The 22,283-nt window shown below is 46.0% G+C and overlaps 1 protein-coding gene across 2 annotated transcripts in view; it reads right to left on the bottom strand.

Moving 5' to 3' along the window:
- LOC147903096 (adenylate kinase family protein) overlaps positions 1-22,283 on the bottom strand; it is a 263,128-nt gene that overhangs the window by 2,337 nt on the left and 238,508 nt on the right. For both annotated transcript variants that reach the window (XM_087374183.1, XM_087374182.1), the window contains exons 17-18: positions 17,940-18,077; positions 4,157-4,186 (exon numbers count right to left, since the gene is read on the bottom strand). In XM_087374183.1, coding sequence (XP_087230309.1) covers positions 4,157-4,186; positions 17,940-18,077 — 168 coding nt within the window. The remainder of the gene's footprint in view (positions 1-4,156; positions 4,187-17,939; positions 18,078-22,283) is intronic.

Genomic DNA, 22,283 nt, shown 5'->3' with positions numbered 1-22,283 from the left:
GAATGATCTATTTTCCTCTACATACGTTTCAGCTCTATCCATAGCCTGATGGATATTAGCTCTCTTAAAGTGCTAGCATCTCCTGCATCTAAGCAACATAGTTCGTGGCACTAGGCACTTTCTGAGGTATTCCAACTGTAGTTGGATTTGCTGGTCTATATCCATACTTCAACTCGAACACACTCATTCCTGTAGAGGAATGTTTTCTATCATTGTAGCCAAACTCCAACAGTGGCAACTAATTGTTCCATGCATGTCAGCGATACATATGCTCTTAGCATATTCTCTAAAGAGTCTAGTTGATTCCCGCCCTATGACCATCCGTTTCAAGATGATCCCCACTACTCATTCCTTAGGGCTGAAATGCTCTGGAATGATCGCAGAAGCACTTGAAGTACCTAAAGTACCATGGTTGCACAAATTCATCCACATGTGGATATAGCAACCTATGGGAGTACAAAAGAAAACAATGTCATTTTACAACCCCCCTTGACATTGTTTGAATGTCTAGTATCCCCAAGCCATGTCATTGTCATGTGAAGAGAGGCGCTAATAGGCTTTAGTGAAGATGTCTGCCACATTGTCCTTAGTGGAACAATATGTGAGATCAATGAAGCCATCTGAGATACAGTCCCGCACATAATGATAGTTATTTTCTATGTGCTTCATGCGAGCAGGAAATGTAGGATTGTTTTCAATAGCAATGCAACTCTGGCTGTCACAGAAGATCGGAGTTCGTCACCATCCTGAGCATGATGCAAGTCATGCAGAAGCTTCTTTAACCACATACATTTCATAGTAGCTGAATTTGCAGCTTTGTATTCTGCTTCATTGCAGGAGAGAGACACGAGGTCTTGCTTCTTACTGAGCCATGAGATGTACGTTGAGCCCAATGAGAAGCAATAGCTGGAAGTGGTGACCTGCGATCATCGATGTCCCTTGACCAATCTAAGTTGGTGAAGCCACTCAGAGAAATGTCACAGCGTAATGCAACCCATAGGAAAGTGTACCCTATACATATCTAAGAACCCTCTTCGTTGCATTCCAATGCGTGACCATGGGACAATAAGAAGCCTTGTGGCATAGGCAATGTCTAGTCGTGTGGAGCATAAGTAGATCAAACTATACAGACAAGTCTGCTCCTGCGAGCTCCCTCCCTCCCTCCCCGTCGTGCCCCGTCTACCCCCCCTTGCTTTCTGCGCGGCCCCTTCCTCTCCTTCCGCTAGCTGCTGCTGCGCAGCCATCCGCCCCCTCTCCTCCACGCTCCTCCTCTCCGCCACGCTCCCCCTCCCCCTCTCCTCACCGCCCCTCCGCTCGTCGCTCCCCACCCTCTCAGCTCCGCTCGTCGCTCCCCACCCACCCGCCTCACTCACCCGCTCCGCTCCTCGCTCCAAGCTCTCCGCTCCACGCTCCCCACCCACCCGCCTCACCCGCTCCGCTCCACGCTCCCCACACCAGCACAGACCTCACCCTCGTCCATCCCTCCGGGCCCGACGACGGGGAGAGGCCCTTCCCCACAGGTGGCCAGCTCCCCTCCCTCCGGTTCAGACTCCTCGTCTTCGTCCCCAAGCCCAAGGGCTGCTCCTAGAGCTCTTCCATTGGAGTTCTACCGAGCAGGTCCTTGGGACTACTTGGATGCAGCGGGTATTGGCTCCTTTCCCGCATGCCTAGACATCAGCATCTTCTTCCTCCGCAAGGGGGCGGAGGGTAAGGTGTCCATTCTAGCTCCGCACGATGGTCCTAGCTATTCCTTCACTATCTCCAGTGAAGGGAGTGAGCAATGGACGAATGAAAATGTTTGGGAGACGATACGTGACCAGACCCAGGAGCAGGTGCAGGACTAGATTGGTAGCAGAGCAGCGGAGCTTCTTCAGTAGCAATGGCAAGAGGGTGATGTTCGTCTGCGTTGGTGCCACAGTGCCAAACGTTTCCGACTCCTAGTCATTATTAGGCCACCGCTGGAGTGGGCCTACGTGGAAGGGCTTCGTCCCTGGAGGACTTCAGAGGTTGCGGGCTTTTACGGCATTTCCCTGGCAGAGGCGTCGAGCTGGTTAGAGAGAGCTTACCACCACGGGACGAAGGGCCTTTCCCCTCTGCTGAAGGTTTTAGAGGATGGGTCCGATGATCCGACCTCACCTTCGAAACCTTCACAGAAGTGTCTTCGTCTCCACACAGGACATCCTCCGACCACTTTGACTTCGACCGCAAGCACACAACTGTTTGTGGCCCACCTTCCCTCCTCATGAGTTTACGCATTATCTCTTGGAACGTTAACGGGTTCCACTCATCAGGACCTTTTGGGAGCAGATCCACCGACCCTTGCTCGCAGCCTTCCAGCACATCTTCTCCAGTGGGCAGATGCCAGAGAGCCTTGCGACAGGCCTGATTTGCCTCATCCCCAAAGGGAATGACCGCCAGGAGATTAGACAGTGGTGCCCAATCACCCTCCTCCCGACCGCCTACAAAATCCTCGCCAAGATGATCAGCAGTCGCATCTGCCCCCTACTACACGACTTGATTCATGACACCCAGACTGGTTTTGTCCAAGATCGCAGCATCTTGGACAACATCTTCACTTTCTCAGAGGCGACGGAATGGGCCCAGCACAGTGGCCAGCACCTTGCCATACTCCTTCTCGACTTTGAGAAGGCGTACGACAGGGTAGACTGGTCCTTCTTGGAAGGTACACTCGCTCGGTTCGGTTTCCCGGACGAGTGGATCAGAGGTATTGCTAGCCTTTACAGATCGGCCTCCAGTCGGGTTATCATTAGTGGTAGGATGGGGGAGAGATTCACACTCGAGCGCTCGGTGCGTCAGGGCTGTCCATTAGCGCCTTACCTGTTCCTATTTTTTGCGGAGGCCATGACACACTTTCTTCGAGCTCGTACCACTGGTCTTCGCGGGATGCGTCTCCCTATTCGAGAGGATGCCGAGCTGCTGGACTCCGAGTATGCAGACGACACAACCCTATATGTGCAGGATGATGTCGAGTCACTGGAGCGAGTGAGACTATCCCTAGAGTTTTTTTGCCTTGCGGCTGGGGCGAAAATCAACTGGCATAAGTCAGTTGGTTTTCTTACAGATCTGGGAGCCAGCTCACAGTGGGGTATTTTCTTGGGGTTTCGCTGGATCCCTAGAGGACAGACGACACGTTACCTAGGATTCCAGGTAGGCCTCAACATCACACCGGCTCAGCAGTTCTTGCCGGTCCTAGCCTCCATACGACGGAAGCTTGTTTTCTGAAGCACGGCTCGGCTTTCCTTGGCAGGCAGGGCCCTTGTGGTCAACCAGGTCCTTCTTGCCACTGCTTGGTATGTGGCCTCTTGTTGGTGTTTTTCGAGGTCTTGTGTAGCCCAGCTGAGGAGATTGGTGCGGAACTTCCTATGGTCTGGTTCAGACGGTTCCGGCACCACCAGAGCTAGGGTCGCCTGGCAGACGGTCATTCTTCCCCAGGCAGAGGGTGGCCTTGGCATTATAGATCCAGAGCTGCAGAGTCAGGCAGTTCTTGGCAAGCTAGTCACCCGCGGTCTGACCCCAGGAGGACAGACGTGGAAGCTCTTGCTCCAGCATGGTCTCAGTGGGTGTACTCCCCAGAGAGGGGGTGTTTATTGTTACTATGTTGATGGATAGTGATGTACTTTCCCTCATGAGGGCGGAGGGTGGGTGTGTGTGTGTGGGGGGAGCAGGCTCTCTTTTTCATGAGGACCTAAAACATGGCGTGCATGGGAAAAAGGTGGAATTATTACAATTCAGGCTGGTAAAATTGCTTTCAACTAACAATCTTAACATTGTATGAGAAAAATTTAGTTCAGTGTGGGTACACGGAGGGAACAGAATCTCTAACTTGGCGCGTTGGAGTCTCAGAAAATGGAAAGGTTTAATTTTGGGCCGTTGTAAGCTGACAAGACCATATCAGAAAGAAAAAGATTACAGAGAAAATTGTTGATGCTAAGGTTATTCCAGACCTTCTTTTACAAAATTAAGGTCTTACTGAAAAGACCATATCAATAAATCGACATTTTCAGAAAAAGCTGTTGATACAATGGTAATTGATTTGTTTGACACTTGTTTTAATTTATGAGAGTAGTTCAATGGAGATCAGCAGACAGGCACAAAGTTAAACTCTTTCAAGGAGCTTGGTGTTTAGATTGCATACCAGATGCCAGTTGGTGAAGATTTTTTCCTTCTGTAGAAAGGGCAAACATGCAGAAAGAGAATTACCAACACAAATAATAGAGAGTAAGCATGCATACATGTATTTGAATCTCTCTCTCTCTCTCTCTCTCAAATCAAGCATAGTTGATTATGGGATTACAAACTCGCATGCAAGGCACATAATTGAATATATCAAGACTGAGTCCGACCACAGGACAATGTCCCTAAGCATAACAGGGACAAGTAATGCTGTGAAAAAACAAAAAATTTCACACCTCCCAGGTTAAGAATGGACTACAAAAAGGCTCATATTCATGAAAGGAAGATACAGATAGCAATGGCACAAGATTAGATGCCTTCTACATGTCACGACATGAATAAATACATGACAGACATGCTTCTATCAATAGCCCAGAAGTGCTTCAGTAAAAAGAGAGGGGAGAAGTGCAAGAATGCCATGTAATCATGGTATAACCAGGATTGAAAGAATGCAAATAGAGCTTGGAAAACAGCAGTCACAATTGAGAAAGAGAAGAAAGAACGAGCATATAAACAGGTGGTAAGGAACAAAAAAAGGATATTTCTCAAGAGCAAACAGATTGAGAGCTTTGAGGAGCTGAAACAGAATCCCAAAAAGTGCTTTCACAAATTGCATGGGAACAAACCTGAATAGAGGAAAGCACAATGGTAAGACATGATACGGTTCATCAAAAGCCTCTACAAAAGAGAGTGGGCAGCCAAAAATTAGGAAGCTACTTGAAGAAGTTTTGGAACACCACAACACGGTACTAGGACTAGCACACAAGCTAGCCCAACAAGTACTCGCTACATAATAAGCTTATAATATATTCTTTCATTGGATGTAAGGGATCAATATTGGTTAATAGTGATGCTCATTACCATAGATCTTAAAGGCTTCTAATGCGGACTTTAATAGAATCATCTCTCTCTCTCTTCTCTCTCTCTCGCTCTCTCTCTCTTGTTGTACTGCATGGTTTTCTCTATTGTCCCATAGACCTCTAGTCTCCCGTGGACGTTAATAGACTCTCTCTCTCTCTCTCTCTCTCTCTCTCTCTCTCTCTCTCTCGCCAAATGCAGCAATGCATTGATCAAGATAGCAGGCCTTCCTCAAAGCTGGTTCAACAAGAATGATACATACAATGAGACTCTAGCACACACGGAATAGCATTGATTGCTTGAAAGGAGACAAAGATGGGACATATTTCACAACTAATATTGCCCCTCTGGTAAGCATGCCGTAATTAAAGCCAGCACACAGGATGTAGGAATCAAGCTTCTTTGCCAAGCTGAAAGGGACCAAGATATGGATAGCCGAAGAACTCACATGAGCTCAACTGAACAAAAAGGCAATGGAATTAGCCACAGTCAAGGCTGTTAGGAAGGATAGAAAATGGGTAGTATATTATGATCTCGTGGCTCATCAAGGAGTTTAACTCAAAACCAAAAGACCCCTCATGTATGGCAGTTTATTGTCCTAATTTCAAAGTAGAACATAGGTACCTTATAATGATTCATAGTAGCTTTATGCTCTCCTCAAGAGCTGCCCCGTGCCCTCCTTGAATGAATATATTGGATGGTTTTGTGTTGTCCCATAGACCTACTGGTCTTTGTGGACATTAATAGACTCTCTCTCTCTCTCTCTCTCTCTCTCTCCATGCCATGTGCACTTCTTGATCCTTTGGTGTATCCAAATGTTGTAAGTCATTTTGACAAATTGTTTTTTGTCCCACAGGCCCGTGAGGCCTCCCATCGGCGTTAATATGACTCTCTCTCTCTCTCTCTCTCTCTCTCTCTCTCTCTCTCTCTCTCTCACCATGGGATCTGCCCTTGTTGCACCATGGGAGAGGTGGAGTCAGAGGAGCACTTCATTTGCAGATGCCCGCTATATTATGAGCTCAAAGGTAGATTCCACTGTCTCTTCACGGATGGCTTTGGACCTCTCTCACGAGTGATGGACTACGAGGATCAGCATTGCCTAGCTCTTTATGTCAGGGAGGCCACTATGCTTCGACGAGACTACCTCAGAGACCATCAGCACAGACCGGAGTGTGATAGAGCCCAGCCTGATAGAGCTCAGGCACACGCTATACCAGAGGACAGAGACCAGGAGGAGCACGAGGAGGTCAGAGCTCACACAGGACACATGCCTCCACCCTGTGGATGTACATATGAGATGGTTTGTAGACGCCGCAGGATCTTGTTACATAGGGGACGTACTCGCCGCTTCATCTCCAGACGATCCAGGATGATGGCAGCTTTTCGGAGGAGACTTACTCATGGAGATCTCGCCCCACCAGCCGCTCACCTCACCTTTGCTCAGATTTGTACTCTCGTAGCAGGAGGCAGAGTCGATGGACAGGATTTCCAGTATTATTTTGGTTCTCAGACTCCGTGACACCTGGACTTGTATCTTTGCATTGGCATATTGTACTCATCCCCCCATTTTGCACCCAGGGGCGGTTTCCTTGCATCTAGTTTACTTTGTATTTAGGCTCAGATTTGACATTATGTACTTTCACTTGCATTGTATTGCGTAGCACTTAGATGATATTCGACGATGCCTCTTCTTTGTGGCACGTTGATTTTGTGCTATCTTGTATGCATAGTTCTTGATGTCCCATGGGCCCATTTTGGCCTTTAGTGGACAATAATACACTTTCTTTCTTTCTTTCTTTCTCTCTCTCTCGTCCACAACAACATCATATGTGACGACTGCCAAGAGTGCAAACAATTCATGAGGTCACTGACCTTTGTTGGTCTCGAAATTGTTTGGTATTTGGAGCCTTGAATATGTGTCAAAATAGAGGCATTTTGCAGGGTGTGGCTACCTATATAGTCCTCTTTTAATTTGCGCTTGTTTTTTTCCTTTTAAATGGTTTTGACTTGTTTTGGCCCACTCCTCAAGAAATTTCAGGTTAGGCTGCTTAATAGGCCTCCTTCAGAATTGCAATTGCAAAAAGAAGTCAAATCTAAGGCAATTTGCACAAATGGAAAATTTTGAGAGCTCATCTGTCATTTGTCTGAGAGATTTCTTGGTACCTCTGGTATAAGGAGAGCACTGATGGATGCTATTTTCAAGATGCTAAAAAGTCTTAAATGGAAGCATCCCAATAAAAGTAAAGAAAGAAAGTTTATTAAAGTCTACTGAAGATTAATGGGTCTATGAGACTAATAGAAAACTTGATACAATGAGCAAAAAGGGTGGAGCTAACTAAATGAGCATCCTAACTCATGCTAGAAAACTGTGTAGGACATAGTCAATGTCATCATCATGAATATCACCATAATCATAGTCCTCACTAACATCATCATCATCCTAGCAAATATAGCCTAACCCAATACAATGCAACACATACACGGCATGAGACGTCAAATCCATCTTCGAGATCCCGCGGATCCAGGCCAGCAAGACTTCGGGCTGATCTTCTCCCTTGTAGTTGTTAAACTTGAAGAGCTTATCTCCAAGGGGTACTTTATATTTAGCATATCTTCGTCTCCTTGTAGGAGATGGACTTCGGAGCCGCTTTCTATATCGAGGAGGGGAGGCAAAGGATGACTTACCTGAAGAGACATGGTAGCTAGCTAGGAACATAATGGAAATATGGAAAGCATAATGAAAGGCAAAATGGAAAGGAAGAAAAGTACAAGTGCAAGGCAATAACCAAAATACTCACAATGTATTGATAGCTTGATGTTGACTGATATCAAAAGACTCAAGACAAGTACAACACTATATAGTGTGATACTAGACTCTAGTGTATATGGGATAACTCCCAATATGACACGTGGCATGTCTAGGACTCACTAGACTATAAAACACCCCCTAAACACCTAGTATACTCATTTTTGACTCACTTTGGCTTCATATTCCAACACCCCCCCATGAAGGCAAAGTGAGAGACTACTAGAATGGAACCAAGAGCAGAACATGACAATGATGGTCTAAGGTGAGGGACTATTGGAATGAACCAAGAACAGAACATGACAATGACGATCATCAAACTGTGCACCCTATGTAACTCAGAGGCTAAAGTCTGAGCGTGTTCAGAGGTTGATCCAAGCACTCTCATGGCTTGAGACTCAACATGCTCAGAGGCTCACGTTATAGAATGGCTACATGACCAGCTCATAGGTCTAGGAATACACCAACATCCTGAAACTCGGCCAGGCCTGATAAACAAATAGACTATCAAAGCCAATACATGGCTCCCACAATACATCCCCCTCTAAACCTATCAAAGCCAATACATATGGTTCCCATAGTACATCCCCCCTTGGCTTCATAACAAGACATGTTAGAAAGCCACACACAAAAATAGGAAAACCAATACATCTTTTTAGGAGGACTATCCAAGGCAGAGGACCTTTAGACTCGATGAAAACCAAACACTCAATACATATCATTTTAGGGGGACTACCTAGGGCAGAGGACCCCAAAATACATTAAGTAATAAATAAAAATCTCTCTTTGTGAAAGAGATGTCCTTCAAGTAGCTAATGCACATGTGTGTACATCCCTGCGAGTTGATGATAATGTCGATGAAGTGCTAGATAGGAATGCCCCAAAAGATGTGTCGGTGAAGTCCATGGGTAGCTACGATGGAGAAAAACAAAATGCAGGAAGAAGAGTCACTAATGTCGAAGTAGAAGCCTCGGGTACCACAACCAATTGGGAAGTCAATCAATGCGAAGTACCTTAGGCACCGATCGAATAAGCAATGTTGAAGAAATCACTTGTTGATGTAGAGTGGTCTACATCAAGCTCGATGTAATGCACTGATAAGAGAGATCACTGTAGTGGAGTGTGTCAGAGTAATATCGAAGAACTTAGATTTAGCTCGGGAACTTTGCTGAAGACACAAAGCTGTGCAGGACGTCTTTGTAGCTAAAGGAAGGAGAAGAGCTCACCAAGGAGAGGAAAGAGAGGTGGCAGAAGCTCAAGTTGGAGAAGACAATGTTGGACGAGAATCCCAATGTTGATGAAGCTTGCAATGGAGAGGAGTAGGGAAGGGGAGCTTCTCCAAGAGAAGAGAGGAGAGCTTCTCTTTCCAGCCACCCTCTACCTCGTGGAGAAGCAAGGAGGAAGGGAAGGGCTAGGAAGGAAGGCTCTGATACCATATGAAGAAACATGGTAGCTAGCTAGGAACGGAATGGAAATATGGAAAGCATAATGAAAGGCAAAATGGAAAGGAAGGAAAGTACAAGTGCAAGGCAATAACCAAAATACTCACAATGTATTGATAGCTTGATGTTGACTGATATCAAAAGACTCAAGACAAGTACAACACTATATAGTGTGACACTAGACTCTAGAAATAAATAGTGTATATGGGATAACTCCCAATATGACACATGGCATGTCTAGGACTCACTAGACTATAAAACACCCCCTAGACACCTAGTACACTCATTTTTGACTCACTTTGGCTTCATATTCGAACATTACCCACCCTATTGGAGTTGTGGATGTACGCACGGCCTCTTCCTTCGTATTGGGGCCCTCGTTTGTGGGTTCCCTCATGGTTACTCTCCAGGACTTGCATTTGTTAGACTATATTGGACAGGAGAGAACTCAATTCATGGAGACTAGGAGGAGGATCAGGACCATGGGTTGCCATGATGGTAGATTTGACTCAATGGAGAACAAGAAAGGACTCAACAAGGGAAAAACACAGAGTACGGGACCACTACCTAAGCTCTGATACCAATGAAATCACTTTTTGCTTTTCAACAGTTCAGATAAAGGGTTTTAAAGACTGTTTTTACAGAATTCTCACAATGCGCATGGATGCAAGTTGGATTGGAGTTTGCATGAATGAGAATGCTTGCATTTCTTGAAACTTTAAAGAGCAATAAGAAAAATTCAATGATTGCACTAGAGTTTTAGACCCAAGCTCTTTTGCACAGGGGAACAATAAGGAGAATTACTTGGCTGTATTAATCCCTTTTCCAAGAGTTCCTTCACTTGTGACATTATCTCTTCCTGTTGTGCTTTACTGACACGATAGGGAGGTATATTAGGCGGTGAGCTTCCTAGAATTATATCAATTTGATGACCCTTGGATCTCTTGGGAGGCAATTCTTAAGGAAGTGCATCTGAGAAACAATCCTGAAAATCTGAAATAAAAGCAGCCCTTTCTCTATCTAAAGCAGAAAGAGTAGAGCCTTCCTGAACTGGTTGGCTATCCTCTTTGACAAAAATCAAGTACGCTGAAATATGACACTTTATTACATTGGAAATACAAGAAGATGAAACTACAGGGATGGACTCCCCTTTCAACTTTACATCAAGTACATGATTTTTGCCTCTATGAGTTAAAGAAATCTTCTTGTTTCTCATCTGCACATCAGCCCCCACCCTGTACATCCAAGGCATCCCAAGCAAAGCATCACACTCTGGCAAAGGCATAATGTAGAAGTCCTCTGCATCCTGATATCCTTGGATACGCATCCTCAACTTGCCAATGATAGGAGTGACAGGTGTGTTGAGTTCAGGGTCGGCCATATCACACATGCCGGATGGCCCCATTTCCTCAGGCTTGATGCCAAGCCTTCCTGCCATATCAGGAGTTATGAAATTCGCCTTTGCCCCAAAATCAAAGAAAAACAAACAATTTTGATTTCTGAATTTTCCCCATGCTCTGCACATCTCAGTCTTTTTCGTTTCCTCTTCATCATGTGCATGTGGCAAACTCCCAATCACATCTGGAAGAAGTCCTGCTGAAGGTTTAGGCCTTTTGTCCTTCCGATCAGCCTGTTTTTCATCATTCTTACCATCATTTGATCTGTCTCTTTTCTTGGATGGGCAATCATAAGAGTGGTGTCCCTCTCCTTTGCATATAAAACATTTGTTTTGCTCCATGAGTGACTTTTTCTCTTGATCAGATAACTTGGTACGGGGCTGTTTATTAGGTGGTCACAAAAGTTTCAAAAAGTTGGGAACTCCTCTAATATTATGGTTCAATAGTGTTCTTTAGCCCTCTTCCGCACAAGTCTCTTGAAGTTTGGGCACATGATCTTGTATAACTTGTTCTCTCTTAACCATAATGGAGACATACATGCATGAAACATGCAAAGGGATATAGAGGAAGAAAGAGAGGAGAAAATAGAGTGAGCTGGAAGATGGCAAAATATGGGATAGTTTGAGACCCTACTTAGAGTGGGACCAAAATCTGGATTGAGATAGGTAGGTTGAGCCGTACATGGGCATTAAAAGCTAGAAGTGGGTTACCGAGAAAAAACAAACAAAATCTCGGTGATTTTCACCAAAATAAGGTGCCCTCAACTAGAAATTCCTTCTTTTGGATTACAGTTCGACTCTTCTCATAGAAGTACTAGGACTGGCTAATGAAGGTGAAACTGTCACGGGGATGTGACTTTCGTAAGCAAATAAGCTATGACTAAGTTTGTAACCAGTTTGGCCATGGGGGACTGGCCTAGAGGAGCGGTGAGTTCCTGAAAGTACCTAGTGTTAACATCTAACTGGACACACTGGCTAGACCTAACTGTTAGAATCAAGGCATGGCATCACTTTGACCTCGTGGAGGGGTGTGACAAAGCTAGGAAGTTTGCCCCCAGATAGATTCCCACGTTTCACCTGGGAAGAGGGGTTAAAAGGGATTAAAAGGTTGCCCCTAGACAGTACCAATGTTTGTCATTGGTTAGTGGGGTTAGAGCCTTTAAAAGTTGCCCCTAGGAAACCAACGTTTCCTTAGTACAGGGGGTTAGGGGCATTAATATGCCACGTGTCAAAAGCTGCCCCTAAGAAACCAACGTTTTCTTTGTACAAGGGATTAGGGCATTGATGTGCCACGTGTCAGGCATGCAACCTACCAGGTCCACTTTTAGCATCTTTCCCCCACTTTTAGCATCTTTTCCCCTCCTTTAGGGCAGATGGCGTCCAAATCAAGAGCCTGCTCTAGAATTCGCCCACTTCTGCATCTACTCCTGCTCCTTCTTGCTGCGCCAAACCTTCCAAAGGTTGTCAGTCGTTGTTTTGCTGCTGTTTTTCTATGTTTCCTTGCATCCAGCCCTGTTGCACGCAGCCCAAGTCAAGGAGCACCTTCTGCGATTTGCTGGAGCCCATCCTAGTGCTGTTTTGCTGCTGTACGGCGCATTTAATAGGCTGTACGGACTGACAAACAATCCCGTACAGATTGTACGGACCTTTTCCAGGCTGTAGGGGCTGTGTACGGACTGTACGAACATGCCGTACAGCCTGTACGAACCTTGTTGCAGGCATTTGGTGCTTGTACGCAGCCCGAGGCTGGTTTTTCTTGCTGTGAATTAGGCTTTCAGGTTGTGAAACTCTATTTTGAGGTCTTTGGCAGGGTTTTGGATATCTCGGGGACCTGTTCTTGTGAGAGTAGTAGGTGTTTTTGATTGCAGCCCGTGCTGTGGGGGCGCAGTCCCGGATTTCCAGCCCAGTTTTTGTTTGTTTTCACTGTGGGATTTATTTCTAGTTCTCTGTTTTGAGATTCTCTACGGGATTCCCTGCATCTGTTGCAATCACCCAGTTACAGGGGTGAACCCACGTTGAGACTAGGTTGTTGAGGTCGGAGGATGCCTATGCCTTGCTCTAGCAGTTGGGATGCACAGTTTGTCAGAATGATGTAGTGTGTGCCTAGTGTGGGCCAGTGAATCACTAGTGATAGCCAATGGGATCGGTTCAGGGTTCGCCCTGGTTGTAATTTTGCTATTACTTTTCACTAAAGAAGAATAAAGAAATACCGCAAGGGGCACCAAATGTTTGGGGCCAATCGGTGTCGCTGTGTGATCATTGAGCAAGGGCATTCTAGCCTCACTTGTATTTTCTTTTATGCTATTTGATGTGGTGTGTTGAATTGGGTGCTAAGTGGCTGTAATTGACGGTGTGATAAGAGATAGTTATGGTTTACTGCCCTTTGGGATTCCGAAGGCCGGTTACAGTGGTTCCATTGCCAGGATCACACTCTCTTTCTACAGCCACGATGTCACACCATGAGCGGTCAGAGACTCTCTCCACGTAGGAGGAGGCAGAGTTGTCAGATGGCCACCAAGAAGAGCCTTATGCTAGTGGTGGACAGCATGTTCCCCTTGAGTCTATGCATGTAGCCCCTCAGGATGAGGAGTCGTCTGATGAGTCTGATGATTCATAGCCATAAAGCGCGAGTGGAAGGTACCATGGAAGCTTTGAACTTGCTCACTGCTACTGCTCCCCGCTCCTCCTGCTGCCCTCCCTTCAACTCCCCTCCTTGCTGCCTCCTCCCTCCCCTCCCTCCCTAGCTGCTTCTTCCCTTCCCTTCTCCTCCCCTCCCCTTCCCCCCCGCGCTGTTGCTCTTGCGCCCCCCCCGCGCTGCTGCTTGCCCTCACCCCCCCGCATGCTGCTGCCTGCGCTGCCCCCCCTGCACTGTTGCATACGTTCCCCCCCCGCGCTGCTGCTTGCACCTCCCCCCCCCCCCTCCCGCCCTTCCCTCTCCCCCCCTCCCTCTCTCCTCCCCTCCCTCTCTCCTCTTCACTCCTCCCCCTCCCTGCTGTCCCCTTCCCTTCTCTCCCTCCCCCTTCCTGCCCTCCCTCTCCCCCCTTCTTCAACCTCCCTCCTCCTTCAACCTACCCCCTTCTTCTTCTGACCTGCTCTCTCTCCTCTCTCCCTCCTTCCTTCACCCTCTCCCTTCAGGTGTACCCCCGTTTTTTTGGGGGTCTCCTGGGCATCAGGAAAGCGGACATAGTTTTTTTTGGTGTTTGAGTCGGCCTTCCCCACCTCAATTGACGAATGGGCACCCATTCAGTCAATCCATTACCGCACACACGGGTCGCGAGAACCATCACATTCTCAAAAGACGAGTTGTAGCAATTGCAAAAGGACTTGGAACATGAGTGTTCCACGACTATCAGCTTCTTTGTCACAGTATTCTCTCTTCTTCCACTGGATCAGATACTGGGCCTTATGGACCCTCTGGCTGCAGCGCATCCAAGCATATCTGAATTCTCCTCTTCAGCATCCTTATGAGTTTTTCAGAGCCTCATTAAGGCAGTCTTTATATGATGCCTTACATGAGGAAGATTTGGATGTTTCTTGTATTCAACTTTTCTTTTACTGTTTCTGATGGATAGGGCTGTAGCTCTATTTTGAGCACGGCTTGGATGTAAATGAATGTTTTATAATATAAGTATCTTGGTTTTACAAAAAAAAAAAGAGTGTTCCACGACTCTCTTCGCACGCATCTTTGGTTCACACCCCTCCAGATCACAGACTAGAGATTGGATGCTTGCGGCGCTTCCCCACGAGCTCGCCCCCCACCTTAAGGATGTTCCTTTGTTGGGACGAGGCTTCTTTCAGGTGTGCCTAGATTCCCCGGACGTCGACTTGCTACGGGCTGGGTTTCTACTTCTAGGCTACAGGAGGATCTTTTTGTTTCCCTTTCAACTGGGCTTTGACCCAGTTGAAGAGGACAAGCAGGGAGTTTCTGTTTTCATCAGGTTCCCTGGTCTCCCCTTAGCTTCACCCCCTCCAGGGCCTAGTGGATTTTATTTTTGATTGACGGACGTAAGGTTGGTTTCCTCAACCTCTACGCTCCGAACAACAGAGGGGACCGTGTTCTTTTTTGGAAAGAGTTGCTCTCGTGGGCTGACATTGCAGATTCGTGGATTATTGGAGGTGACTTCAACATGGTTGAGGCACCATCCAATAAGCAAGGGGGCAGAGAAGGTGGTATTCATTCCCTCAAGAGAGCAGCTTGGGATGCCTTCTTGTTCAGGTTCAGTGGCAGAGATGTTTGGTTCGATGATGCTTTTCATATTCAGTCTCAGTCACTTTTGTTTTTGTGGTCAAACCGTAGGGTGCGGATGCCTATCCATGCTCGGATTAACAGATTCTATGTGGATGACTGAGCTCTTGATAGAGGGGGGACAGTTTGCATTGCACCTGGTGTTTCCACCTCCGACCATTTTCTGGTAGTTTTGTCTATCTCAGAGCCCCATCTAAGAGGACGGTCTCACAGTATCAGGATCCCTGATGCCTTATACACAGATGAGACTCTCACTGAGGCAATCTTGGAGATCTGGGTTTCTCACATGCAGGGGGGGGTGGCCGATCCTTCACATGTGGCCACAGCACTTGCCAGTATCAGCGACTTTTATCACTCTGTCGCTAGTGCTCGGCGAGGTGAGGTACTCAGGCAGGAGATTGGTATCCGCCACATTGCTTGATCAAAGAGCAGAGTATGCCTTCCATGCACGGGAGTCCTTTTGGATACAGATGGGAGGGAGAGTCAATAAACACTTTTTCTCTACACTTGGTCCCAGACATAGTAGAGAGAGTGTCAGGCAACTTATTGACTCTGACGGCGTTTTGCAGTCTCATCCGGATACCGTCATGCACTTAGCGACATATTTTTTTGCCTCCCTTCTTTTCTGCAGATCTTGACACACAGGCCAGAGGTGTGGCTAGAGATGTAGTTTGGTAGAGTTTACCTGTGTTGGTCACACCATAGATGATATGCTCACTTGATGCATGCTTTACCAACACAGAGTTCACAACTGCTCTCTCTGCTAAGGGCAAGTGCCCTGGTTCCAATGGTCTTACTCCATCGTTTTTTACAGCCTTTTGGGATATGATAGGTGATCATATTACTTCAGCCCTGCAGGGCGTTTGGGACTTGGGTGAGATGCCTGACTCACTGACCGAGGGACTCATGCACCTTATCCCGATAGGTGGCAACAGGAATTTTGTATCCCATTGAAGACCCATCACTCTTTTGGGCACTCTATACAAAATCCTTGCCAAGGCGATCAGCATCCGATTGCAACTCCTTCTTCCAGACCTCATATCCATGATACTCAGACAGGCTTTGTGCATGGCAGGAGCATATTTGATAATATGGCCTTCATTGACACATCATTCGAGGGCATCCTCGCCTAGTTCTTCACCAACATATCTCTTTGCATCAGGATGTGCACACTCTTGTGCGGTAGCTACTTTGGGCTCATGGGTTCTCTGCCAAATCAATGAAATCTTTTATATATTTTTATATATGTTTAAGTTAAAGGTTCTCTGCCTTGAGTAGTCCCTCTACTGCCTTGGATTGTCCTCCTAAAATGATGTATTTCTTTTATGGTGTGTGACTCCATGTTTTTGGTTAGTCCCTGGAGTCAAGAGGGGGATGTACTGTGGGAGCCATGTATTGGCATTGATAGGGTCTAGTTATCAGGCCTGGCATATGAGTTCTAGGATGTTGGTGCATTGGTCTCCTCGACCTCTGAGTTGATCATGCATCCATGCATGATGAGCCTCTGAGCCATGCTAGATGAGCTTTCTATGTTATGCTCACTAGCCTCTGAGCCATGCTCACTTGCCTCTAAGATTGTGTAGGAGCCATGTCTAGTTCTAGACCGGCATGCACAGTTTTGATGTCCGTCATTGTCATGTTTTGTTCTTGGTTCCATTCCAGTAGTCTCTCACCTTGCCTTCATGGGGGGGTGTTGGAATATGAAGCCAAAGTGAGTCAAAAATGTGTGTTCTAGTGTGTTCTAGTGTGTCCTATGGATGCCACGTGTCATATTGGGAGTTATCCCATATGCATAGGTGTTCATATGTGTGTGTGTGCTCTTATATAAGAGCTGTACTTGTCTAGTGTCAAAAGAATCAAGTATCAAGCTACAAGCTCTTTGGTCTACATGTGAGTACTCTCATTTTTGTTCATTGTTCTAGTCATTTCATTTCCATTTCATTATGTCTCCTTTTGAGTATCACTTCCAGCCTACCCTCTCTCTCTCCCTCTTTCCATCATGTTCCTTCAACCCCTGTATGGCCACTTGGATACCTACAAATATTTCACGTGCAAACAAAAGAATTTTCAGCTTGTTTTCTTTTTCAGGTAATCTTTATGGACAATCCTCTAGCTTACACTCTATTTCCATGGTAAGACACTCATATGTGATCACATATGGTAAGACATCGCATGGCAATGACTTAGTCAAGTCAATAGACTATTCATGGGCACAATTCCATCTTCAAGTCCCACAGACATTCTAATTTCAATTCAAAAAAGTCAACCAATGCTTCTCGATCAAATGTAGGTATTTAATGCAGGAGAAAACAAAATCAGCAACCAAGGGTGAAATGAGGGGGAGATAGAAGGAAGAGGAAGGGCAAGTAAAAGCAGATAAAATGCGAGTTGACAGAAGAGGGAGGCTGGAGCAGGCTAGAGGTGGGCTGAGGGAGAGGCATGCTGATGGGGGCATATTGAGATCTCTGGCTGTGCCAACCCCTTTTCCAGATGTGGTAATTCAATTTTCATGCAGCATTCTTCTAGCCTTGGGAAGAAGAGAAAAGGGCCTGCCTGCAGATTGCAGAAAGGGAGGAACGAAGGGGTAACAAAAACTGAGCCTCCACTGTAAACAGGCAAAGCTAGTAGGTGGAGAGAAATCTGGTTGTAAAGAATAGTCATGGCTGGCACATAGAGGGAGGGTAGAGCAAACTCTGCAACAACTAGAACAGAAGAGAGTGCTCCATGAAGTATGGAATTAAGGTGCCTTGCAGGCCTTTGGGGGGAGGCTGAGCTAGAAATGATTGTAGATACCGATTTCTTCATTGTATTAGAGGCAACTTCAAAACGTCAGAGTACTAATAGCGAAATTCATATATCGTAATTGTTGTCACAATTCCTTATGTTACAAAACAAGCTACAAGTTCACAGCAGGATATTTAGGAAAAGCTGTGGTTCAATAAACCTTATAGCAAAAAGATCTGAAACATAACGCATCTATTAAACAATTCGACTTACGGATCACGGCCTGCAAATACATCACCGATCTCTGTTCCACTGGGCTCTTCATTGAATGTTCCAAGAAGCACATATTTCTCCTTCCCTGATTCCAAGTCAATCCTCTTGTAGATCTCGTGCTGAGAAGGATATGCCTTCCTGTAATATTCCTCTGTATATCATTAGAAGGTCCTTGTTCTACAAACGACGTCAAAATCCTCGAGTTTCATTAGAATTCACAATAATGCCCAGCTTTAATGTACATTTTTTAATATAAGTATTTACTATTTTCCATCCATGATTCCTAGTTTTATGATCACAAATATCTTTTTAAAAATTAAATACATAACAGATAATTTATATGAGAACCAATCTTTCATTCAATGCACTAATTTTCTCCAACACTACAAGTTCACCTTACAGTACTCAATACAACTTTCTGAATGGAGAAATAGAAAACAATTTAGTGGAATATTAATGTTGATTGGTGACTTCTATATCATAAGTGGGGGAAAGGACAAAAGCTCTGATATTTGCAACAGATTCCAAGACCTCAGTAGGCATAGGAAAAGCATAGAATGTATTCCAGAAAAGTGCAATAGTACAATCTGACTGTAAACGCATACATTTATACAGTGGTTCTAAATGCATGAGTAGGAGTTGTTCTTCTAAGTGCCAACTTGATTGTGAACAGCATTCAAGATTTCGATGTGATGGATACAGACGGGGTTTGTCCAGGAGCGCAGCATCCTGGACAACATCTTCACTTTTTGGGAGGCAGTGGATTGGTCCAGAGAGGAGTCACAGCTGCTGGCTGCCCTTCTCTTGGATTTTGAGAAGGCCTATGATAGGGTGGAGTGGTCCTTCCTGGAGGGCACTATGCAGAGATTGGGTTTCTCAGACAGATGGGTCAAAGGAGTTTCAACGCTCTATGCGGGGAGTTCTAGCCAGATGCTTATAATCTGGTGTGTACCACTTAATTATTGGCAGGCCCTCCCTGAACATAGCCCAAGTGATTCATGATCAAGGAATTAGTTAGCCCCTGCATATGGGGACCAAAGTGTGGATAGATCTTGGATTGGACAAGATCATTGTCTATCTAGAATGGGTCAAGCATTATGACTGGACAATTGCAGGCTATCAAAGACTACCACGGAGGGCCCTCTCATCGTATATGCAGTTTGCTTTGGAGGGAGATGAGATGTGCTAGAGATATTGATACTCACAAGATGCCCCTTTCCTGCGTCAGACACAACAAGATACTCATCAAATCATCCGGAATGACCTACGGCAGGTTTACATCCATAGGACATACATATCTCATGTGTAACACATGGGACCAAGATGGCCTTCTACAGGGAGCATTTCCTCCAATTGAGTTGAGGGGAGCTTCATTTAGACACCAAGATACCTAGAGATCCATCTCTTCCATATAGTACGGATCACCATGGGCCAGCTCTGAAGACCTTATCTCATAGATTCCAAATCAAGGCAGGTTGCCATATTGCAGCCACATGACACTGTAGAGACCTACGGCTATTCACCCTTTGTGATACACACGAGGTGGAGACCAGAGCATGTCATGATGCGATGCCCCAAGTATTATGAGATCTATCTGTCTTTTCTCCCATGGATAGATGGTTATGAGCAGATTCGCTGACTACTCAGACTAGAGATGTGACACACTCTTTGTACATGAGGTCACCTGGATTAGGTGGGGGGTAAATATTGTGTGCCTTTGTTGCAAAATGAGCTAGGTTGGTCTATATGAGCTGGAGGACATCCTTGACTGGAAATTTCATCAGCTGAACAAAACTAGAGGCATCCCTTTGTTGGCCTAGTATGTGCGAGAGCTGGATTGGGGGATGCTAGCCAAACTGTATCTTGCTCTCTCCATTTTTTAATTCTACAATTGGACACAAATACATCGACACCATGATTTCTTTCGATCAATGAACTAACATTTCACCAATAGATGACTACGAATCCGTCGTCGGTGCACAAGCGATTGTCTACTCCAATCCACGATTGATTGTCTATGAATGTACAAACAATCAGCGTATGCATGACATGTTCTTTATTGCCTTTTCACGAAGTACTGTTGCATGCACCAACAAGTGAGTCACGATTTATTGCCTCACAAATACCCACTTCTTGTTAAATTGTCATCATTTCTCTTGGCTTGAGGCAATGCTCCCAAAACAAAGTGTATCCATATTCCAACAAGCAAACGTTGACAACACCTGACCATGTGAAATACTCCATGAGTCAACAGATTTGGGCTTCGTTTGTTCATGGGTGTTTATGTGTGTGTGTGTGTGTGTGTTTTTTTTTTTTTTTTTGGCAAAGAAGAGACTTCTATTAAGTATTAAAGAAAACCGTTAGAGCAAGCTCCATACGGGAATACCGGATACACCATGCAATGCATGAAAAGCTCAAGATCCAAAAAGAAAGGATTGGGGCTGATAGTGCCATCTCAATCCGGTAGCAACCTCCGAGAAAAAGGGAGAACCCCTCCAAACTCGAAGAAATACAATCCTCCTAGAAGAGGCTGCCCGTGGAGGGCCTTGCATGCTAGCTCACATGGCTATCAAAGTGTGAACCGTGTCACTCCAAATACCAATGAACACCTGTGATGGGTGTATCTGGTGTCATCCAAGGCCTCTGTGCATCTGGCTCTCCAAATGTGCTAGGAGGAAATGCTAGCCAAAATCTCCCAAGAGGTGTCCACTGAAACAAGTGAAGCTCTGAAAGGAGTATGTGGTACATCCTGAAGAGTGCAGGGCTCTATCTCCTGTCGGCGGATCGAGAGTGCCCAAGAAGAAGGCTCACCTTCATAAAACACCTGGGCCCAGTAAGGGATAACCATGCGACCGAGCCCCAAGTCATGAAGAAAGGGGAAGTATGAAAAATGCTGAGTATCCGAGCAACTCCTTTCCAAACAATTCTCACTTGATTGCAGTCCCAAAGGCAATGTCGCACTGACTCCTCTGCAGAATGACAACGAGGGCAAGTGGCATCAGCCCCAAATCGTGATCTGCACAGGTTCACTGCAATCCCTCCATGAATAGAAAGCCAAAAGAAAAGAGTGATCTTTCTATTTCTGAGGGATTTCCAGAGCCTCCTCCAGAAATTCCTATGCAAATCTGCGGTGATGAAGAAGCTATCCCAATGGGGGGCTCTGGAGGGAATCCAACCTCTACTGCTCAGCTAAAATCTCCTGGCATTACCAACTGTGAAACGAAAGAAGGGAATCCCCCTCTCTCGGTGCCCATGATCTATCCACTCCCACTCTCCTAGGTCCCATTGCAAGCACCTGATAGGTGCACCTCCATATAACCACAACCTCCAGGATCCCAGGGCCAAGAGTAGAGGGTCGGGGTCTAAGTACCAGTGCAAGCCTGCTCCGTGGTCCACAAAACCAGCAATCCTAATAGGCTGAAAGGCAACCTTTAGAAGAATATCATCCCTGGATCTAAAGAGTATACCTTCATCCCCAACGTCAAAGACCAAAGCATCTTTCCCGAAACCTCGAAAAGCGATCACCTGTAGAGGAACTGTTGTCCTCGAAAAAGCTCCCATCCAAGTGGTGGAAGTAAAAGGCACCTCAACTGTCCATTCCACCGGGATGGCTGCATCTACTTGTTGAATCCTGCGTGCTACCCCTCTGAGGTGACTCACGGACTGTAGTCTCTGATCCTCAGGTAGCTTGATAAAAGCCTTCCAAGTGCCTATTGTGTAGGCAGGGCCTCTCTCCCATCCAGACCACTGCATATAATGGGAAGTGCCCAGAGGTCTGCCATGCTCATCAAGTATACTATCGTTCCAAATGATTGGCTGCCTATCAATCTCTTCAAGGGTAGAGGGCCGAACCCTTCGAAGAGTGTTCCTGAAGCTCCCCCAAGCTTTGAGGATGGCAGTCATGAGAGGAGAGGCAGGAGACCTAAGAGAGGCGGAAGAAAAAATCCAGCAAGGGCTGTCCACCCAATCATCTCCTAAGGTAGGTGTGCAAGCCTGAATGCGTCCAAAAAAAAAAAATCCTTCCAAGGTTCGTGCCCAGGCATGAGTCCCCTCACCACCACCTTACAAAGAAATGCCCTGCACTGCAAGTCCGGGTCAATGATATTAAGTCCCCCTTCCCATGTAGGGAGAATAATGGTCTCCCAGGCCACCCTTGCTGCAACATCTGCCGTGCCATGAAGTCCACTCCAAGGAAAATTCCTGACTGGTCTAATGAGCTGAGTGATGCAATCTCTAGACCGGCACCAGCAAGAACACACAAACCAGGCGGTGGCCAAGAGAACCTGGTTCACTACGACAACTCTAGAGGCAAGGTCGAGTTTGGCTGAGCTCCAAAAAAGGAGT

Source organism: Dipteris shenzhenensis, chromosome 4 (assembly GCF_047967505.1).
Source record: "Dipteris shenzhenensis isolate YYH24624 ecotype China chromosome 4, Dip_SZ_1.0, whole genome shotgun sequence".
NCBI lineage: Eukaryota > Viridiplantae > Streptophyta > Polypodiopsida > Gleicheniales > Dipteridaceae > Dipteris > Dipteris shenzhenensis.
The sequence above is the reverse complement of the archived record's forward strand: the minus strand, read 5'-3'. Positions and strand labels throughout refer to the sequence as shown.